Here is a 21,653-nt window from a genome sequence, read left to right as displayed (position 1 = left end):
CAGGGATGGGGACCAGAGTTTCCAAATTTCTAACATGTTTCCAAGTGACTTCAAAGCTGACCTTTCTCCATACCATTCTGAAGAGCAACACTTTAGAATGGAGGTTCTCAATGGATGTAGAAGAGGATACCAGAGTGCCCCAATTGATAACATTTGTGCCTAAGTCATTGATACCCTTCACTCTCAGTGTTCCTGGGTGATGCCTAAGGCAGCCATAATTGGGGATGATTTGTTATAGCTGCGTAGAGCTTTATTCGTGTATTATAGTAACACACACCTTATGTGTGTTCATATATGACTAAGTGTAGAAAAATTGCATGTATCAATTAGGAGTTATGCCCTAAGAACATTCCTTAATTAAAATATGCCAAAAATATCTTCAATACTGGTTTGACATTCTTGAAAAATATTTTGGACTTATGACTTAAAGTGTTTGAAGGTCTTTTGACTTGCATTAGTCTACTGCAGAGGACTTCCTGAGAATTTTAGCAGGCAAGATTAAAAAGAATAGTATTCTTGAAAAATTCCTTAAAACTAGACTGAATAGTTCTCTAAAAGCCTAGCTCTCCTGAATATATTTAAATCACTAAAAACATCTGTGCACATTTTTTCCTTCTTGATTATGTTATTTTTAGAAATTGTAGCTTTGTAATCCATATATTCCCAACATTCTAGATAGTTCCAATTATAGCTTAAACATTTGTTTGACTATATAAATGCATATTATTTGATTATTTAGAGTTTTTAAAAGTATTATAATAGAGGCACTTTTTAAAATTAAATGGCCATTTACTGTGTCACAAAAGAAATATTCCTTGTATCAGTTAGCAACATCCTCTGCAACAGAGACAAAAGATAGAATCTTTCAACTCACTAGGGCATAATTAAAGACTATGAAGCCCAGTCACAGGAGAAGTTATAGAATTTCATTTAAGTAAAATACAGAAAGAGGAAAGCAATTCACACTGGTAAAGGTCCAGAAGTGGTTATCCTTGGGAGTAGTGACTGAAAGGGAGCATCAGGAGACTTCTAAGCTGCTGGTAATGCCCTAGTGCATAATCTAGGAAATGTGTTCAGTTTGCTACAAATCGGTACAGTGTACCCTTATGGCACTTTTACTTTTTAAATAAAATGAAAACTTTTCTGTTTAAATAAAATTTACAAATGTATGAATAATCACATTTTTTCAAAATTTAATTTTAGGCTTTTTCAGAGGTAGAATGTTGTCTATTTAAAATATAATTGCCACGTGTTTGCATGAGGGTGTATCATGCATGGATTTGCTTTCATCAGCTAATGTATAGGTAATTTTCAGTAGCAATTTCATGAGAATTTGGGAGATAATATTTAACAGTAAAATATCACTCAACAGTTGGAAAAATAATTGTGTGTTTCTGTTTGAGTGTGTATGTGTATGTGATACATGTGTTTGGTGCAAGATATGATGTAAACTCTTTTATTTAGTAAGTTCTAATTGTAACCTTTAAATCTGCTGAGAGGGTAAGTTGCAACTATAGATTTAATGCTATGTTTTTGAAAATTTTGGAATGTTTTCCTAAATCTTTCTTTCTACAAACAGGTTTGATAGAGAATTGCACAACTGAGAACTTCCTATCTGACGAAATGGCTGGTTCATCATGCAGAACATTCTGATAATCAGAATTATAAATCAGTGAAAGATAGCTTGCCTTTAAGTTGTTGAAGCTCTGCTACAAAATAGGCACTTTAGTCAAGATAATGAGATCCACTGCACACTATAGGCTCTTTATGAAAATACACTTAGAGCCACTCTTTCCTGACATTTACTATGGTAATTAGACATAGAACTAAAACATATTTCTGACATCTAAGGCTGCTTTACCCCCAATAAGAGATACAGCTTTTCTAAAAAGTCTACTTTTAGGATATTTTCCAACAGCCATTTTCCCCTTTACTCCAAAGTAGGGTGGTGGGGCACGTGTAGTAAATAAATGGTATTATCACTTATTACAGTACACATGAAACATTTCACCCTATGTGGATGGGGAAATGTATAAGCACCCCTAAACAGTTGTTCCATATCAACACAAAAAGAGTGATTTTTTTTTGGAGAGTTTGTTAAAGAATATTCAGCCTAACTCTCTATGTCCAAACTTAGATTTGAAGTTCAGAAAGAAGCTATTTTTCCAAACCAGAATTATTCAGTGGATCTGGAGTAATTCATCTATTTTTGTTTCTCATTTGTGTCTTTGAAATGTTTGTACTTCATGGAACGTTTGCCTTGAACTTAAGATTTAAAAGTAGGTAGAACTGCATGTACATTTCATAAAACCCCAACATATTTAGAAATAGATAGGTTTTATTAAATTCCTCAGATTTTTAACTCAAAGTTTATCAAGTATTGTATGATGACTAGTAGCCCCCCAAAGATTCCCACATCCTTTTCCCAGGAACTTGAATTTTATATTATGTAGAAAAGTGGACTTTTCAGATGTGGCATATGGCGTTCTCAGGCCAGGCGGCGCCAAATTGGAAACTGCCGATCTGCACCGTAATCATAGCAACACAGGATCCGAGCTGCGTCTATGACCTACACCACAGTTCACGGCAATGCCGGATCCTTAATCCACTGAGCAGAGTCAGGATTGAACCTGCATCCTCATGGATACTAGTTGAGTTTGTTAACACTAAGCCACAACAGGAACTCCCAACCAATAAACTTAAAATGGGAAGATTAATCTGGATTATCCAGGTTTGCCTAATGCAATTGCAAAGGTGTCTATGAGAATAAGACAGTGAAGTTAGGGTTAAAGAGAAAAGATGTGAGGATGAAATCAGATGTCAGAAAGAAAGGAAGATACTGCAATATCTTTAAATCTTTAAATCTTTAAAGATTGAGGTGAGAGGGAAGAATTGGGGGTATGAGCCAAGGAACCTAGCCAAAATCTAGAAAATATTAGATCTCATTTGAAACCTCTAGAGGAAACCATCCTTGTGAACACCTTGAACTTAGGTAAGTGAAAATGATTTTGGACTTTTAACTTCCAGAACTGTAGGATAATACATTTGTTTTGTTTTATGTCAGTAAAGGTGCGGTCATTTGTTACAGCAGCAATAAGAACCTAATACACTTGGTAACCAGTAACTAATAACTCCCCACCAAGCCAGTTACTTTACTCCTTACTATATAACTCTTTTTTACACAATTCACTCCTTTTGTAATTTTTGCCAGTAGCTGCTCTAATAGGTTTCTGCAGAGACTGCACTTTGGTTCATTTCATGCCTCCAAGAGTGGGAGATCCTTCTAATGCCTGTATCATATCTCCTTAGCTTATATCTGATTCCAGCTAGAGGTACTAAAAGTTCTGTGGCTTCTGATTTATTTTACATTGTCAGTCTCTCCCCTGGAGTGACTGTTGCTCATCTTTCTTCATTTGTTCTGGGGTCTTTTCTGATACCTAGAACAAACCCACTGCACACTGAAATCCCACCAAACTTAACGCTCCTATAGAAGATAGTATCTCTACTGGCAACCCTCAAATGGGGCACAGGTGCTGTTAAATAATTATCCCGGGCACCAATATTTCAGGTGCATACATGTGAATTTCATTCTGGATTTTTCTCAAATGTGGGAAGAACAATTCCTACAAACTACAACAATGAAATGCATAGGTTCTCATTGTTCTGGCTTTTAACATTGTCCTGCCTCATTCTTGCCTCACACACACTCCTACTTCCTGTGATCACTTCTCAATTAACTACCTGCATGAAAATCTTATCTCAGGCTCCGCTTGCCAAGAAACCTAAAGTAATGAACAAGGATAATGTCAACTGTCTTGAACACAGCAGTCAATCAAATGCTTTTTGGATGATTTACATTTGAAAGACAACTGATTAATGAGAAGGATTTAAAATACATGTTAAGAATTGTCTTGATTTTGTTAGGTACCTTTAATTATCTTCCATGATGATGATTTTTTTTCTTTCCACACATAACGAATTTAAATGAGAAGTACCATTAGCATGCTGTTAAAACTGTCAACAATGAAAGATATTTCTAAAATCTGGTTATTAAATGGTTACTCACATGGCATTTCCTCGAAGGTCAGCTTATTTAAACATTTTGTTGACTAAAAGAAAAAAAAAGTACATAATATGAAAAAATCAATTCTGATCTTTCATGCTTTTCATACTGAATAGGCAGTGCTGAATAAACATTCTTATAATCAACACAAGTCAAAAATAGTACTTTTCATATATATGTTTGATGATTACATGCAATCTTTTAAGGCTCTCTTTAAAAAATAAACCATGTAAAAGCAATATACAGGAATTCCCATTGTGGCTGAGTGGAAACAAATCTGACTAGTGACCATGAGGATGCAGGTTCGATCCCTGGCCTTGCTCAGTGGGTTAACAATCCAGTGTTGCTGTGAGCTGTGGTGTAGGTCTCAGACACAGCTTAGATCTGGCACTGACCCTAGCCAGGGAACCTCCATATGCCATGATGTGGCCTCCCCACCAAAAAAGATTAAAAAAAATCAACAGACTAGGAATATATACATATCTATGAACATATATACATGGATATATACATATATGAATATATATGAATATACATGGATAGATACATGTATATATGCTGCAGACCCTCAACTGCGATTCTTTGCTAATTCTGAATAAGCTCATGTTTGCTGGAGAAATACCTGGCAGTCTATTTGTTTCTGGTCAACAACTCATAAAAACACATATAACAAGTTAATTTTTACTTATGAATCTCCTATGAATAGTGATTAAGTAAAAATGTGATATGCAGATTTATATTTCTAGATACAGTTCATGGCAATACTTTTTCAGTTATTTCTTTCAAGCTTTAGTGACAGTATGGAAACAAAATTCTTGACCACATTTAATTGAAGAAAAATATGAAGACAGTGTGGTTTTTCAACATTTTATATAATTAAATAATTTGGATTTTTTTTTCTAAATAATTACAGACACAAATCTTTATCACTGAATTCCAGCAATGTTGTCAATGTTATCATGGTCTCATCAAAGATTGAAATTTTTCCATAGAAAAGATTTTTGCTTGTTTTTTGTTTTGGAAGTGTTGTCTTTTTAATCCATAATATAAGATATCCTTATTTTTAACTTAGGGCATTTTATCTTGTATTGCATACTTCCTTTTTCTCCCTCATCTGTTCATTATCATCTCTTCACTTGAGATACATATGTGCTTGTGTTTAATAATTTGTCTTAATTTTATCTAATCTTTATACATTTCTTATGTATTATGTATTTTCCACATGTTGTTTGAAATGGTGCAGGTTCTTATGTCTGCTTATAATTTGTTTTTGTCCAATCACTTGCCATTTTCTTTCTTTCATCTGTTTATATGTAGAATACTGTTGCCTAAATATTCACTGCCCTCTGTAATCTTAGCAACTCTTCTTTGAAAAAGTACAGTTTTGAATTTCTCAGATATCAAAAACAGGTATACATCTACAAATTTATCTATTTATAGAATACATTTTATTTTCCATCTGTGTTTGCTCTTCTGCTTATTTTACTAGTGCAACTGAATAAGTCGTGCACTGGAGTCTTTTTTGTCATTTTTCCTTGAGTATGCAATATTTATTCTGAGTCATCCATTTGGAATAGGGTAGAAAAGATCACCCCATAAAGTGAGTTGGGATGCAAATCATTTAAATTTTGCTAGGTTGACACAGAACATCATCTCAGATTCTCTACTTTGGGGATATATTTCTTTCCTATCCTGGAAGACATTTGTATTGGGTCAGAGTGAGGGTAAGCTTGTTCCAAATCCTTAGTATGGCTCTCTAGCACTTCAATTCCTTTCCAGGAAATTTAGCTAGCAAGCTGACTAACATCTACTATTTTCTCCTCAGTATGTCACAGATAGAGACAAATGTTTTTAGATGTTTTTGCTTGTTTGATTGGCTGGGTAGTTAGTTGGTTAGTGATTGATCAATTGCTTTGGTTTGATTGCTTAAGAGAGAAATTCTATTTCCTTGCTGAATCTGGCCTCATTTTTAATTCCATGTTTTCCCCTGAGGAGTCCACATGACCTTGAGCTCTGCCTTGATAGGCCTATAAGTATTTCTTACTTTCTTATTGTTTTCTGCTCTGATGTTTTTTCACAAATAGCATTTTCAGAACTAAAGTTGAGAATTAAGACTTATGGTTTCATAGGAGTTTTTTGTCGTTGTTCTTTTTTCCTACTCCTTGTTGATTTGGGCTGTTTTCAAAGGCCAGAACTGTGAAGATATTCTTTAATTTAATATTATCATTGCCTTTAATGAAATATTACCTAGTCCCTATTTATCCTGAAATTTTATCTGAGTATGCATAAATTTCCTTTTGTTTGCATGTAATTCATTCTTAAATGGTGATAAAAAGAACAAAAATGATTAGTTCATAGAATATTAACAAGTGTTACTAACCTATTTTGTGTTCATGGTGATACATTTCCATCTCTATAAACTGATAACAATATTGATTATTATACTGTGTATTATCTATTAATTAATGACTGTAAAGTTTGTGATGAATACTAAATATTAAATTTTGATAGAAAAACTAGCCATCTAAAAATTATTTATAATAATTTCTCTGACCTATAAAACTCATAAAGAATACAGTCATTAAAATGTTTTTCTGAAAAGCTACACTACTGAGATTTTATTATTATTACATTCAAAATTTATTATTATAAAACTGTGAGGATTTAGCATAGAAAATAATACATTTGTGTTCATATGAGCCTAGGAACTTTTCATTACATATTTACTGACTATTCTTTTCCAATATTGTCAACAGCATTTCAGGAATGCTCATTTACTTTTAAGTACATATATTAAAAATATTGTACAACATAAAGGATGTTTCATAGTATTTCATACAATTTCTAACAAGCACTGTAGTTACTATTAATGCCATTTCAGAATGCTCTTGACTCCAGAAAAAAAGAGTTTATTATTGTACAAAAGTTGCTAACTGGTAAATATCTATGGCAGCAAGTTAAATATTTCACTTATACTGGGATTTTAAAACATGGAATTTTTTTTTCTTTTTTTTCTTTTTTTCTTTTGGTCTTTTTGCCTTTTCTAGGGCCGCTCCCACGGGAGCTTTTGCTGCTGGCCTATGCCAGAGCCACAGCAACGCAGGATCCAAGCCACATCTGCGACCTGCACCAGAGTTCACGACAACACCGGATCCTTAATCCACTGAGCAAGGCCAGGGATCGAACCTGCAACCTCATGGTTCCTAGTTGGATTCGTTAACCACTGTGCCACGACAGGAACTCCGAAAAAAATGTTTAATAACCTAGTATTTTCAAAGATGATGGAGAAATAAAAACTAAATCAGATGTATTTATATAACAGTAAAATAGATGAAAAAGTCTCAGATATCAGAATGATACCTGAAAAATTATATACAATTTTCAAACTGATATATTTTGAGCATTCCTCAAAATAATGGGCCTCAATTTAAGAGATTTAAATTAAGTTTGAGATGCTAAATTCAAATTCTGACATAATTATTTGCAAACAAGTAGCCAATAACATTTTACACAACTTTTCCATGCATATGTGTTGGTCTTTCCACTGTAGTTTTGCCATACATGCTTCTCTAATATGTTGTGCCAAAAAGAGAAAAAAAAAAATACCAAAGTGCTACCTGGGGGCCTATGCATTTTTATTCTTGTTTTCATGAAAATTGTACCTTAAATAGATTAATAAATGCTAGATCTATAGATAGACAGGAAGATAGATGTAGATATAGATATTTAGATACATTGATTTCAATATTTTAAGTATAGAATTAACCTCTTGCTCACTTCTTTATAATGACTGACCTATGCTCTATTGAACAATAATTACTGGTGAATGAATGAGGACATTTTTATTAAATCTGATGCATGTAATAATTTGAGTTAATTATCAAATTCTCTAAACATTATCAAATTCCCTAAAATTACAGACAATAACTTGGGCAGGAATTGGTTATCTATGGCTCTGTGAGAAATTAAACTAACACTAATATGAGGAGAAAAGTAAACATGGGTTGAATATTCTATATTAATATTTATAGGTCATGTGAAATTGTATAAGTGAATTATTCACCAATGATTTCCAGTTTATTCAGCATAAACTGGAGAGCATAAATACAAAAACATTCTGAAAATGAAGGGTGGTTTTTCTGGAAACTGGTATGTACCAAAAATACAATATGTAGGATTCTATTCCATGTTGTTGTATTTTCTCTAAGCTCTCTCCCACATTTAAATATTTCCATTAATTTATCTAAGTTATAAATTATTCACCTGTGTTTAATCAATAATTAATATGACATTTACATTAATACCCATATGGAACTAAGACAGCAGAACTCCGTCTCTACTTCTTTACATTCTTTTGTTCATAATGAGATAGAGAAAATGGCCACATGACTTGTATAAATGTTTGAAGTATGGCTTCTTGTATATTGTGAACAATTGCTATAATTAGGCAATTGTTATAGCAATACCCACAGAAAATAAAACATGCAGATTCAATGTGTAACCTAAAGACATAATTAGAAAAAAAGAAATGTTTCAGTGAAAAATTTATATTGGGAGATTTAGCACTACTAATATTTTAGGCAATTTTTTACATTTTCTTGTAATAGTTGTTATCTGTTATGGTTACACGAAATATCCTTTACTAATCATAGATTTAAAAAAAAATTACCTGAACTCTGCTATATGCAATATTCAACTTCATTTAGTTTTTAAAATTGTTAATTTTTTTGAGATGAATATTTTTTGACATCCATTTGTTAGCCTTTGACTGTTTCAAATGTCTTAAGTCCAAATTAATGTTAAAAATCCTACCAGCTCAAATTATCCATTTTACCTTTTTCCCCTCATCAAACTTTGAAACATGGATTAAATAAATCAAAAAAATTCCAAAGCTAAAAAAATATTTAAAAGGCTAAAATTTATAATTTCTGTGATGGTGACCGTACCCTTCCATGTCCTGATTCAAGTATCTTTAAATTTTCATTTATAAAAGTCTATGTTCCATAAAGTAAAGGACTGCCATGAGTTTACAATGGCATATTTCAAATATGCCATTATATTCAATTCAAATAAATATGCATATTTAAAATAATTTATAAGATATAGACGTGATGATATGTCAATTCAATCTAAAGACTATTCTTACAATTCATGTATTTTAATGAATCACTTAAAGTAATTTTGTGCATTTTAAACATCTATGAAATGACCTAAAAGTAATTATCAATTGAGATTATCTCTTAATTCATGAAACTACATTTCCTACGTACAGTTTTGATAGGAAAACACAAGTTTTTGTTTCCATATTTGAAGCTCATAATTATTGCTCTGTCGTAAGAAATGGTCTGTAATTTGCAGTAATTTTTTTAATTCTTGAGAAATAAAAATTTTGCAGAAAGAATGAATCTCCAGAGAAAATAAACATAATTACAATCAATTAGTATTCCATTCAAATAAATGTCCAATGTGATACCATAGTTCATGCAGGACATTCTATGTTTTATAAAACAGATATTATCTAGGCCTCTTTTATCTTTATTAGAAAACTATACCTGTGTATTTATATGCATTATTGGATTTTTTTTATGTTTCAATGACACTGTCCATTATTTTTCTGTAAAGTTTTTCTTAACTGCTGCCTATTTTTGTTTGTTGGGCTTTTTGTATTTTTAGGGCCGTACCCGCAGCATATGAAGGTTCCCAGGCTAGGGCTCTAATTGGAGCTGTTGCTGCCAGCCTACACCACAGCCACGGCAAAGCCAGATCCAAGCTGCGTCTGCGACCTACACCACAGCTCACGTAAACGCCGCATCCTTAACCCACTGAGCAAGGCCTGGGATTGAACCCGCAACCTCATGGTTCCTAGTTGGATTCGTTTCTGCTATGCCACGAAGGGAACTCTGATTACTGGAATTTTAATGTTGTTTTCCATCAGATGATTTCTCTTCATAATTATCTCCTATCTTTAGAGTTATTTCCACTGCTGCGAGATTTCCCTATCAATACCTGTACATCTGATACTTGTCTCACTTGACTGATGCCCTAAAACCCAAAGAAAAATCTTTTAAGACCAAATCTTGGCAATCAAAAACAGTGCTCAAGATAACGTATTTTTTTGTATCCATAAGAGTAGCACACCAGTAAGTTCAGAAATATTCAAATTAATATTTAAATATTCAAATTGGAATGTTAGTTCAATTTCAGGCAACACTGAAAGGGAAATAAAAAAAGAAAATCCTGGCTTACCTAGAATTTTTCTTATGCAAACTCAGGAAATGCACTTTAAATTCTTAGGATTTAGGAAGGAGGGGAGAGATACCCCAATAGATACTTCTAGCTAAATTAATCTAGCTTGAGAGACCAATTAGCCTACTGAAAACAGCTTGGAAAATCAAATAGGATATATATTAAAAATCTATTTGGAGGCATTGAAGAGTTACCAAGGCAACCAGTATTTTGGCATAAAGCCTGACCCTGACATTTTGTGCTCCATCTATCCTTGGGCCATTTGCTGATTTGAATACAACCAGGGAAAGGCAGAGATGCTAAGGAGACATGTTCACAGGCTTACAAATGTTAGTATAAACTGAAATGGAACTTAAGTCCTTGTGAGATGGGAGGAAACTAGTAAATACTCACAATGTGTGCTTGTAATCTCTGAGAGGATACTACTTAGGTGCAGAAGGAAACAGAAATATACTAGCCTTCTCAAAGAGTTAATCTCAGTTTTGAATCAATTTACAATTGGATTATTGTGATGTCCCTCTACCTCAGATTATAGTAGAGAGTTAGAGGATTTAGAAGAATTTCCCAAATTCTTATGAAAATTTGGAGGAAAAATCAGAGTTTAGGTGTGGACGGACAAGTTAGAGATCCATGATAAACAATGCAGATTCTGTTGATACTCTTGAAAATCAAAGAACAAGAATAGCTCCCATAAAAAACAAATTCAAATAAGAAATGGTATACTCTCAATTGGTTAAAATAATCTACCAGAAATAACAATGAATTTTTTTTAGAAATAGAAACTATTGATATTCACGCTCCATTTATTGAATCTTTTTTTTTTTCCAAGAAGAAAAATCACCCATTCATAACATAAACCTGGTACAGAAGAAGTGTTCATGTTGTAAAGACATGTGAAGCTGGGTGAAATACACTAAAATACATGCTTAGGTGATAGATCCCTAAGAACCAGGGAATTTACAAGGTCAGCTCACATTAGATCTATCTCTGAGTGGGGACAAATCCTCAAGTGTGGCACAGCAAGCTAGAATCCAAGCAAAGTGCCATATTCCCAGAGAGCTGGAAGGGCAAAGGAAAATTTTCAGGAGAGGTGAAGAAATTGGCATTTGTGGAATTTTGATGTTGAACATTTTGACATTGCATCAGGGGAAGCAGGGGGGTCCTCTGAGTCCTTGAATGAGGGCTTGGCCATTAAGTTAGGGGTAAGCCTCCCTGAATCTCCTCAGAGAATAGGTGAGTTGGGAGAAGAACAGGGATACTTGCGGGTGAATATTTCTGGAGGAAGTTGAAGATCTGTCCCCATATGAAATTAGAGTCCATGTGAGAATCTGATAAAAGGGTATAAACTTTTAGTTATGAGTAAGCTCTAATGATCTAATGTATCATATGGTGACTATAGTTGATACTCTAAGAATTTTGCTAAGTAGATCTTAAGTGTTCTCATTAGAAAGAAGTATGTGAAGTGATAGATATGTCAATTAACTTGATTGTGGGAATTCTTTCACAAGGTATCCTATATCAAATCATTACACTTTACACTTTAAATATATTACAATATTATTTGCCTATTATACCCCAATAGAGCAGAACAAAAGAGCAAACCATTTACAGAAATATAACAGAATCCAAAAAGTCTAAAACTTTTCATGCAATAAGGAGTAAGCAATGAAAAAATGCCAGACTTGTGAAGAAACAGGAAATATGACCTGTAGTCTATACAAATGCAGTCTATAGAAACCAGTTGCACTCAACTAACAATTATTTTAAGGCACTGATTATGAATATTCTGAAAAAAAGAAAAATGATTGAAAATACAGAATATTTCAACAGAGACTATTAAACACATATGCAAAATCATTCCCAATTTGTTTCACCTCTGGACCATGATATATATCCCGAAAGTATACTGGAGTTGACATGGCAGTCATTTAGAAACTGACAAGCATCAGGCTTTCTTATTCTTTTTCTTGATTATTTTTTTTTATTATTCTGATGGGATAGAGAATGCATAGTATTGTTTGTGAGTTTGGAAATCACATCTTACTAATATCACTAAGACAAGTATTTCTGTGAAAGTTTTCATGGCACGTCAAAGTCATTTTCCATGAAAACATATCCCCTTATATATTTAAAAAAATATTTTTTCAAGTAGCCCAGTAGCTTTTTTCCTTCGCTTTCCATGTAAACATTTCAACATTATCATCATTTGAAAAATTAGTCTCCTATCTGGTGACTCTTAGGTAAAAGGATCTTAGGAGCACAAAAATTAAAGGACCAGTTTAGTTGCCCACTAACAATGTTTTATATTGAATCCTTAGAGAAAGGAGAAAATAACCACAGGAGAAAGAAAAATAAAGATTCAAAGTGGCAATCCTTGACTTCTGACTTCTATGGATTTGTTCTGATGGATGAGACAGAAGGACATTGCTTCTGTTTGTTTAATACAAACAGAACTTAAAATTCTGACTCAGTCACAGGTGATTGTATCTGACAATGTCATCAACAATACCTGTACATTTGTTCCTTTTATTATGATTTATAATGAAGCTCTTGTACAAGTCATTTACTGAGAATTTTTAATGCTTTTGCTTGCTTGCTTTTTTTCCCAGTCATTGCAGCTAAAAACAATACCACTCAAACCAAAACCAAAAAATACTTGGTATGTTATGTTACCAGAAACTATGCTATTTTTTCCCCTAAAAGGAGGTAGTATCCACCACCACTGCAGCTAAAATGAATCTGACTTCTTCTTTCTCACAGCACCAGTTTTCCATTATACATAAAATTTTAATTGACCTTTTACATCAGCATACTTGGTTCACTTGAAGTTCATAAACAATCTCATTTTGTATTTTGTTCTTGGCATGGTCACCAAACTAATTTAAGCTATATGTGAAAATTTGTAAAAAATAATGAAGCCTTTTTGCCAAAGTGGTTCCACTGTAATTTCCAATATAGCTGCAGTTCACAAATCACATAAATACTCACAATGAAGTATTCAAAATTGAAATTAGACTTAAAGCACCTTCCAACATTTCACATCCTTTCCTGGCAAACACTTTTATTTCCTATGGCTTTAAAGAGAAATCATGAAAAAAAATGCATAATGAGTTCTAGAAATTGAAATCACTGAAACAGATAAAATCCCATTAATGATTTATTACATGATTTTCCATGGTTTGTAACCTGTAGCACATGATTGAATTACACCATTAAGATGGTTTGAACAATACTATTTTGAGACCAAGAAATTCCCATCTTTAAGAGTTTTCCCAACTTTAAGAGTTCCCATCATGGCTCAGTAGAAATGAGTCTGACTAGTAACCATGAGTATGCAGGTTTAATCCCTGGTCTCACTCAGTGGATTAAGGATCTGGTGTTGCCATAAGCTGTGGTGTAGTTCCCACACGTGGCTTGGATCTGACATTGTTGTTGCTGTGGAGTAGGACAGCAGCTATAGCTCTGATTCAGGCCCTAGTCTGGGAACTTCCATATGCCATGGGTGTAGCCTTAAAAAGATAAAAAGAAATAGCTTTCCATTCATAGCAACAATGTGTTTTTACTAGTTTTTTTTTTTTTTTTTTTTTTGTCAATCCACTAAGTTGTTCATAAACAGCATTTAATGGGAACTTCTAATTAAGTATTCATTTTGAAACTAAGGATATTTTTTATCCTTTCTTCTTCCCCAAACCACATCAAAATATAAGTACATAATAGAGAGTTCTGAAAGCACATGGGGAAAATAAAACTGAATGGGAGTTAACTATAGAACAAGGCATGTAACTGATTTCAGACAGATGAAAAATGAATTAAGAATTAGCCAACAAGAGACACAGATTATCAAGCCCCCTCCCAAAGGGAATGACAAAAAGGAACTTGAGAGTTTTTACCTTCAAACTCAAGAACACCCTAAGATTTGGATTCAATGAATGAAACAAGTCATGGATGTGGAAAAGATAAGATACTTGGAGGCCATTTCAAAAGTCCCTAAGAGGGAGAATATGTTCCCATGGTCTCTGCTTCCTCCACTCCAGAAACTAGCTCTTCCTCATTATTATGTATAGATCAAAGGATCCAGAGAGACTTCTCTACTGAATCTCAAGCTGACAAGGAATAGGAAGCAGAGTCCTGACATTATGTTTCCTTAGGCACTATTATGTTCTATTGCTAAACTCTCCCCATTTCCTCACTACCACCACCTCCAGATACAAGCGATACTGGGATAAATTTAATAGATTAGACTAATCATGATTCTTCTCCTAAGGCTGGTTAGGTTGGATAATTTGTAAGAGAAACTGGGAATTCAACATTGTCTTCTACAACTTGAAGTAGGAATGTTTGGGCTATGGGTTTTACAATGAGTGTTTCAATACTGCCATTGAACTAATAATATGATGATAACTTAGATTAACATAGAAAATAACCTATAGAATTCACATTTGATCATTATGATGTTCAAAGTTTTGATATTGCGTAGACTACTTCACACAAATATTTTGAAAGAAAAATAAACCTGAGAAAAGCATTCAGTTATAAGGCTTCTGTGAAATGAAGAAAGAAATCATACCAAATAAAATACTTTGTGTAAAAAATTATATTTTCTTTATGAAGATTTTCAATGAGTCATCACTATGAAACTTTCAAATAAACAAATAATTGTGATGCTGACATTTCTCCTGATACAGATTATCAGGGATGTGTGCTTTCCTCACAATTGTTAATTACCCTTCCAAATAAATGATACTAATTAAAACTGTCTAAAACCCAATCTTTGAATCTATGCTACTTCCATATTTTCAAATCTCAAAAAATCATGATTTACTTTGTTTGGCTCAAGCTATGGAAATGAAAGTCATTCCTGACCCACTTTTTAAAATATATATTACATGATTCATCATAAAAATATTTGAAAACTATCTAAACTACATATTTTATGCTCTATTTATCAACTCTTCCATTATTAGATACCAAATACTAATTTTAGACTACTGCAATAGCTCCAAAGTGATCTTGTTGCCCACCAACCCCACAAACAGTATTCTCTTTTAGCAGCCAGATTGGTACTTTAAAATTCCAAGACAGATAGGGCCACTCAACTCTCTGCTCAGAAACCTCCAAAAGTTTTCCTGCTCCTTACTGACCTCCTTACTTTTCTTTAAGGATTCCACACAGCCTCTCAACTCAAATTGCTTTACACTTGCTGTCTCTGCTCTCCACAGATATTTGTACAGCTCAAAAGTGAATTCCATTAGTATAATACTCATCTATTATATGTACAATATAGTGTTATGTTTTACACACATATACATATATACGTGTCTCCGCAATTTTATACACTCTATGGTATGTGTATAACATGTATAAATATTGTGCATACTTGTGGGCAATATACATATGTATAATTTATTAATAACGGATGTTACATTGAATAGAGATTTAGATATCATCTGGTTCTTCCTGCATATGGTATACTAGATGGGAGAAGATATACTAAATACTAAATACCAAAATAAAATTACTGGAATAAAAAATGCATGAATAAAACTTCAGACTGGCTATCAAATTTTAATCAGATTTTGGCAAATGTTTCATTGTAACATACTTAATTGTTATCTATTGTCTAAATTTTTGAAGAATATATATATCAAGTGATCCTAAGTTAGCATAAATACATACACTCATAATACATGCATAAATGCACCATATTCTCCCTAACTCTACATCAGTCATTTACAATGATCATTATCAGTAAGATTTGGACTACAGGTTGAAATTAAAAGGTAAATTCTACTGATTAACTATTATTTCAAAATATATATCTTATTTAAAAATGAAATCCTGTAAGGAGGATTTCTAGACAAATTATCCAGATTCTTCAATAGATCATTTGCTTAAGTATTGAGTTGATTTTCATGTTAAATATTTGTCAGTAACAGCATAATTTTTGTGCATTCACATTTTCTGAGGTATTATAAACCACCAAATATATAATAACTCTGACTCTCTTAGAAAAAAATATTTTTTCCAAATCAGTTTTTAATGACAGTATCATCCACCTAGTTCTGTTTCATAAAAATCCAAATTAAGTCAGCATTTATGTTTTATTATGATAATTCTTTTGGGTAATCTTCATTCTATTATTATCTAGTCATTGTAAAAAAAACACTTAGGAAAACTTTTCAATAACATTTTGCTCACTATTAATTTTAGAAGTGTTCATCAGGCAATTTTATGATCAGTGGCAAATTACGTCTAGTAGTTTAATGAAGTCCCTTTTTACTCACAATGCTCCTTTATTTATTGCTCCTCTTTTTTATGCATCAGTTTGATATTATGCGTTAGTCATTCAAGGACATAATTAACAAAGACAGTCTCTTTCTAATTCTCAGGACAAACTTTAAATGCTTTTTATAAATGTATCAGAATTCAGTGAGTAAAGAAAAAAAATCACTGAGTGCTTTTTTGGGAGAAAGCCATATAGATATTTTGAACCAAATCCAATGACTAAATTACCTGATGTTATAGATTAACACAATGGTGAGTTGGGGAAAAGTCATAAAGGAATGGTGGATATTTTTAAATTCTTATGAATAAATATAATTTTAAAATTATAGTATTTAATTTCATTACTTAATTTCATCATCTTTAGGCAATGATAATAATGGTTATTTTTGAACCAATCTGAACAGCAGAACAGAAGGCTGAAAAACATTTAAAACATTATCTCATACTCATATAAATATAACATTTCCTTTCTATTCTTACATTAACCAGAGAATGATTTATTTGCAATTTAAAACCCAAGCTTCAAAGTCATATAGGTTCCTTCCTGATAGTTTTCAAATTGATGTCATTCCATATAAATTCTTCAAAATGCATGCAATATATTTTCTACACATAAGTAATAATATTTGCTTTTAATATGACAAATTTTATCCTTAATGACTATTATATTGAAATAATTCTTATAACATGTTAATACCAAAATAACCATTTTGAATACCATAAATTATTAGTAAGTGCTACATTTCTTCCTTATTACAGATAATGGAAGTAAATATTTTAGTAACACACTTACATATTATTCAGGGACTCTGGTAGTTAAGAGTCCGAATTATATTAGTTTTGTCATTAATTGAAATAGTTTTGATGTGTCCCTAATCATTACAAGGCAAAAATCAGATAATACCTTTTAGTATTATTAGGTTTCTGATGACCTCTCCAAGATTGACTTAAGAAATCCTATTAATATTTCACCATAATTTGTGAATGATATTACATTTTAAAAAATAGAATCTGGTTTTGGACATGGGATTAAGATGGTGGTAGAAGGACACAAGTTCACTTTCATGAAAACACCAAAATTAGAACCAACTGCTGAACAACCGTCAATGAAATAGACTGGAAACTACTGAAAAAGAAATCCTACACACAAAGGCAAAGAATAAGCTACAATGAGACAGTAAGAGAGGTGCTTTTGTGACATAAGCAATTCCAATCCACTGGGTGGGCAACCCAGAAACTGGAAAATAATTATATTTGGTCCCAGGCCAAAACAACAAACAGGGTGGGAACACAGCCCCACTCATCAGCAAACAGGTTGCCTACAGTCCTCCTAGGCACACAGCTGCATCTAATCACCCAGAGACAAAGGCCCATCCACCAGAGGGACAAGAATCAGCTCCACCAGTGGGAAGGCACCAGTCCCTCCCATCAGGAAGCCTGCAACAAGCACCTGCACCAACTTCACCCACAAGGGGAGAGATACCAGAATCAAAAGAGATATAACCCGATAGCCTGAAAAAAGGAGACCACACAAAAAGCCACACAAAATGAAATGGCATAGAAATATGAGCCAGATGAATTAACAAGACACAACTTCAGAGAAACAGCTAAGTGAACTTGAGATTAGCAACATCCATAAAAATGACTTTACAGTAATGACAGTAAACATGATTCAAAATCTTTGGAAAACCTGGAGGCAAAGACTAACAAATTGCAAGAAACACTGAACAAAATAATACAAGATTTAAAGATTGAGCAAGCAGAAATGCAAAACACAATAACTTAAATAAAAAAATCACTAGAAGTAATCAATTATAGAGTACAGGGGGCAGAAGAATGAATAAGTGAGGTTGGAGACAGACTTGTGAAAATCACTGGTGTGGAACATAATAAAGAAAAAAAAATGAAGAGAAATGAAGACAGTCTAAGAGAACTCAGACAACTTTAAATACACCAATATTTGCATTATAGGAGTGCCAGAAAGAGAAGAGGGCGAGAAAGGGCCAGAGAAAATATTTGAAGAGATAACACCCAAAAACTCTATAACGTGGGAAAGGAATCACTCGGTCAAATGCAAGAAGCACAATGTACACCATAAAAAATAAACCCGAGGGGGAACTCCTGAGACACATATTAATCAAACTGAGCAAAATTAAAGAGAAAGAGAAAATATTGAAAGCAGCTAGGGAAAAGAAAGAAATAACAAACAAGGTAACGCCAATAATGTTATCAGCTGATTTTTCAGCAGAAACTCTGCAGGGCTGAAGGGAGTAGCATGATATACTTAAAATGATGAAAGGAAAAACCTCTAACCAAGAGTACTCTTCCTAGCAAGGTTCTCATTCAGATTTGAAGGAAAAATCAAAAGATTTACAGACAAGCAAAAGCTAAGAGAATTCAGCACCACTAAACCACCTTTACAACAAATAAAAAAGGAACTTCTCTAGGTGGAAGAGAAAAGGACACAACTAGAAACAATAAAATTACAAATGAAAGGCTCACTGGCAAAGAAGAAAAAGACCAACAAAACCAAATCTGAAACTACTAAGAAAAGTGCAGTAAGAACATATATCAATAATTACCTTAAATATAAATGGATTAAGTGCTCCAACTAAAAGATATAGATGGCTGATATGATACAAAAAAAAAATAAAAAGACCAATATATATGCTGTCTTCAAGACACATGTCAGTTCTAAGTACACATACAAACAAAGTGAGAGGACTGAAGACAGTCCATGCAAATTAAAATCAAAAGAAATCTGAAGTAGCAATATTCATGTCAGACAAAATAGACCAAAAATAAAGAATATTAAAAAAGATAAAGAAGGGCAGTAAATAACAATTAAAAGGTCAATCAAATAAGAAGGTTTAAAATTGTAAATATATATGCACCCAACATAGCAAAACCTCAATATATAAGGTAACTGCTAACAACCTTAAAAAGAGAAATCAACAACAACATAATAATACAGGGCACTTTAACACCCCACTTACATCAATGGACAGATCATCTAGACAGAAAATCAACAAGGAAACACAGGCCCAAATGATGCAGTAGATGAGGTTGTCTTAATAGATATTTATAGAATGTTCCATCCACAAGCAGCAGAATACATATTGTTCTCAAGTGCACACAAAACATTCTCTAGGATAGATAACATTCTGGGCCATAAATCAAAGCTTGGTAAATTCAAGAAAATTAAAATCATATTATGCATCTTTTCTAACCATTATGCTATAAGACTAGAAATCAATGACAAGAAAAATACTGCAAAAAAAAAAAAAAACCACATCAAGACTAAATAACATTCTACTAAACAAGCAATGGATCACAGAGGAAATCAAAGAGGAAATTATAAAATGACAGCGAAGACACAACAATCCAAAGCCTATGGGATACATCAAAAGCAGTTCTAAGAGGGCTGTTTATAGCAAAAGAAGCCTACTTCCAGAAACAAGAAAAATCTCCAACTTTATGCCTATAGCAACTAGAGAAAGAAGAAACAAAACCCAAATTTAGCAGAAGGAAAGAAACCATAAAGACCAAAGCAGAAATAAATGAATTGGAAACAAAGAAAACAGCAGAAAAGATCAATGAAACAAAAGGCTGGTCCTTTGAAAAGATTAACAAAATGGATAAACCCTTAGCCAGACTCATCAAAAAAGAGAGGGGACTCAAATCAATAAAATCAGAAATGAAAAATGAGACGTTACAAAGGATATCACAGAAATACAAAGGATCATAAGAGACTACTACAAGCAACTATATGCCAATAAAATCCACGAGCTAGAAGAAATGGACAAATTCTTAGAAAGGTACAATCTTCCAAGATTAAGAAGAATTAGAAAAGATGAATGGACCAATTGCAAGTACTAAAGTTGAAACTAATTTAAAAAATGTCCAGCAAACAAACATCCAGGACTGGATTGCTTCACAAGTGAATTATATCAAAAATTTAGAGAAGCGTTAACAACTATCCTTCTGAAACAATTCCAAAAAAATTACAGAGGAAGGAACATGCCCAAACTTGTTCTATGAGGCCACCATCACCCTGATACGAAAACCAGACAAAGATACCACACACACACACACATGCACAATGCGGGTCAATATCACTGATGAAAAGAGATGCAAAATTCCCCAACAAAATACTAGCAAACTGAATCCAGCAGTACATTAAAAGGATCATACACCATGATCAAGTGGGATTTATCCCAGGGATGCAAGGATTTTTCAGTATCTGCAAATCAATCACTGTGATACACCACATTAACAAATTTAGGCATAAAACCATATGTTCCTCTCAGTAGATGCAGAAAAATCTTTTGACAAAATCCAACACCAATTTCTGATAAAAACCCACCAGAAAGTAGGCATAAAGGAAAGCTACCTCAGCATAATAAAGACCAGATATGGCAAACCCATAGTGAACATCATTCTCAATGGTGGAAAGCTGAAAGAATTCCTGCTAAGATCAGGAACAGGACAAGGATGCTCACCGTAGGTAGCAACTTCTATTCAACATAGTCTGAGGAGTTTCTGTCGTGGCACAACGGAAACAAATCCGACTAGGAACCATGAGGTTTTGGGTTCAATCCCTGGCCACACTCAGTGGGTTAAGGATCCAGCATTGCTGTGAGCTGTGGCGTAGGCCAGTGGTTACAGCTCCAATTAGACCCCTAGCCTGGGGACCTCCATATGTCATGGGTGTGGCCCTAAAAAAACAAAACAAAAAACAAAGTTTGATAAGTTCTAGCCAAGCAATCAAATAAAAAAATAAATAAAAGGAATACAAATTGGAAAGGAAGAAATAAAACTATCACTATTGGCAGCAGACATCATGCTAAGAAAATCCTAAAGAAGATACCAGAAAACTGTTAGATCTCATCAATGAATTTGGTAAAGTTGTAGGATACAAAATTAATACACAGAAATTGATTGCATTTCTCTATAATAACAATGAAAGACAGAAAGAGAAATTAGGGAAACAATCCCATTTACCATCACATCAAAAAGAATAAAATACCTTGTAATAAACCTACCTAATGAGACAAAA

General features: G+C 33.2%; 1 protein-coding gene across 17 annotated transcripts in view; it reads right to left on the bottom strand.

The window, feature by feature from the left end:
- The window catches only part of LOC146398660 (uncharacterized), a 519,413-nt gene that overhangs the window by 447,027 nt on the left and 50,733 nt on the right, over positions 1-21,653 (bottom strand). For 14 of the 17 annotated variants that reach the window (XR_014820076.1, XR_014820074.1, XR_014820073.1 and 11 more), the window contains one exon: positions 4,067-4,109. The exons of the other annotated variants lie outside the window; for them this stretch is intronic. Coding sequence is in view for 1 of the 14 variants with exons in the window: in XM_084982483.1 (XP_084838609.1) it covers positions 4,067-4,109 (43 nt within the window). In the remaining 13 variants the exon portion in view is untranslated. The remainder of the gene's footprint in view (positions 1-4,066; positions 4,110-21,653) is intronic. 17 annotated transcript variants of the gene reach the window in all.

This window comes from Sus scrofa, chromosome 11, assembly GCF_054392235.1.
Source record: "Sus scrofa isolate SSC_HxYL_T2T_F1_AM1 chromosome 11, Sscrofa_HxYL_maternal_Yorkshire_Landrace_v2.0, whole genome shotgun sequence".
In the NCBI taxonomy this organism is placed as follows: Eukaryota; Metazoa; Chordata; class Mammalia; order Artiodactyla; family Suidae; genus Sus; species Sus scrofa.
The sequence above is the reverse complement of the archived record's forward strand: the minus strand, read 5'-3'. Positions and strand labels throughout refer to the sequence as shown.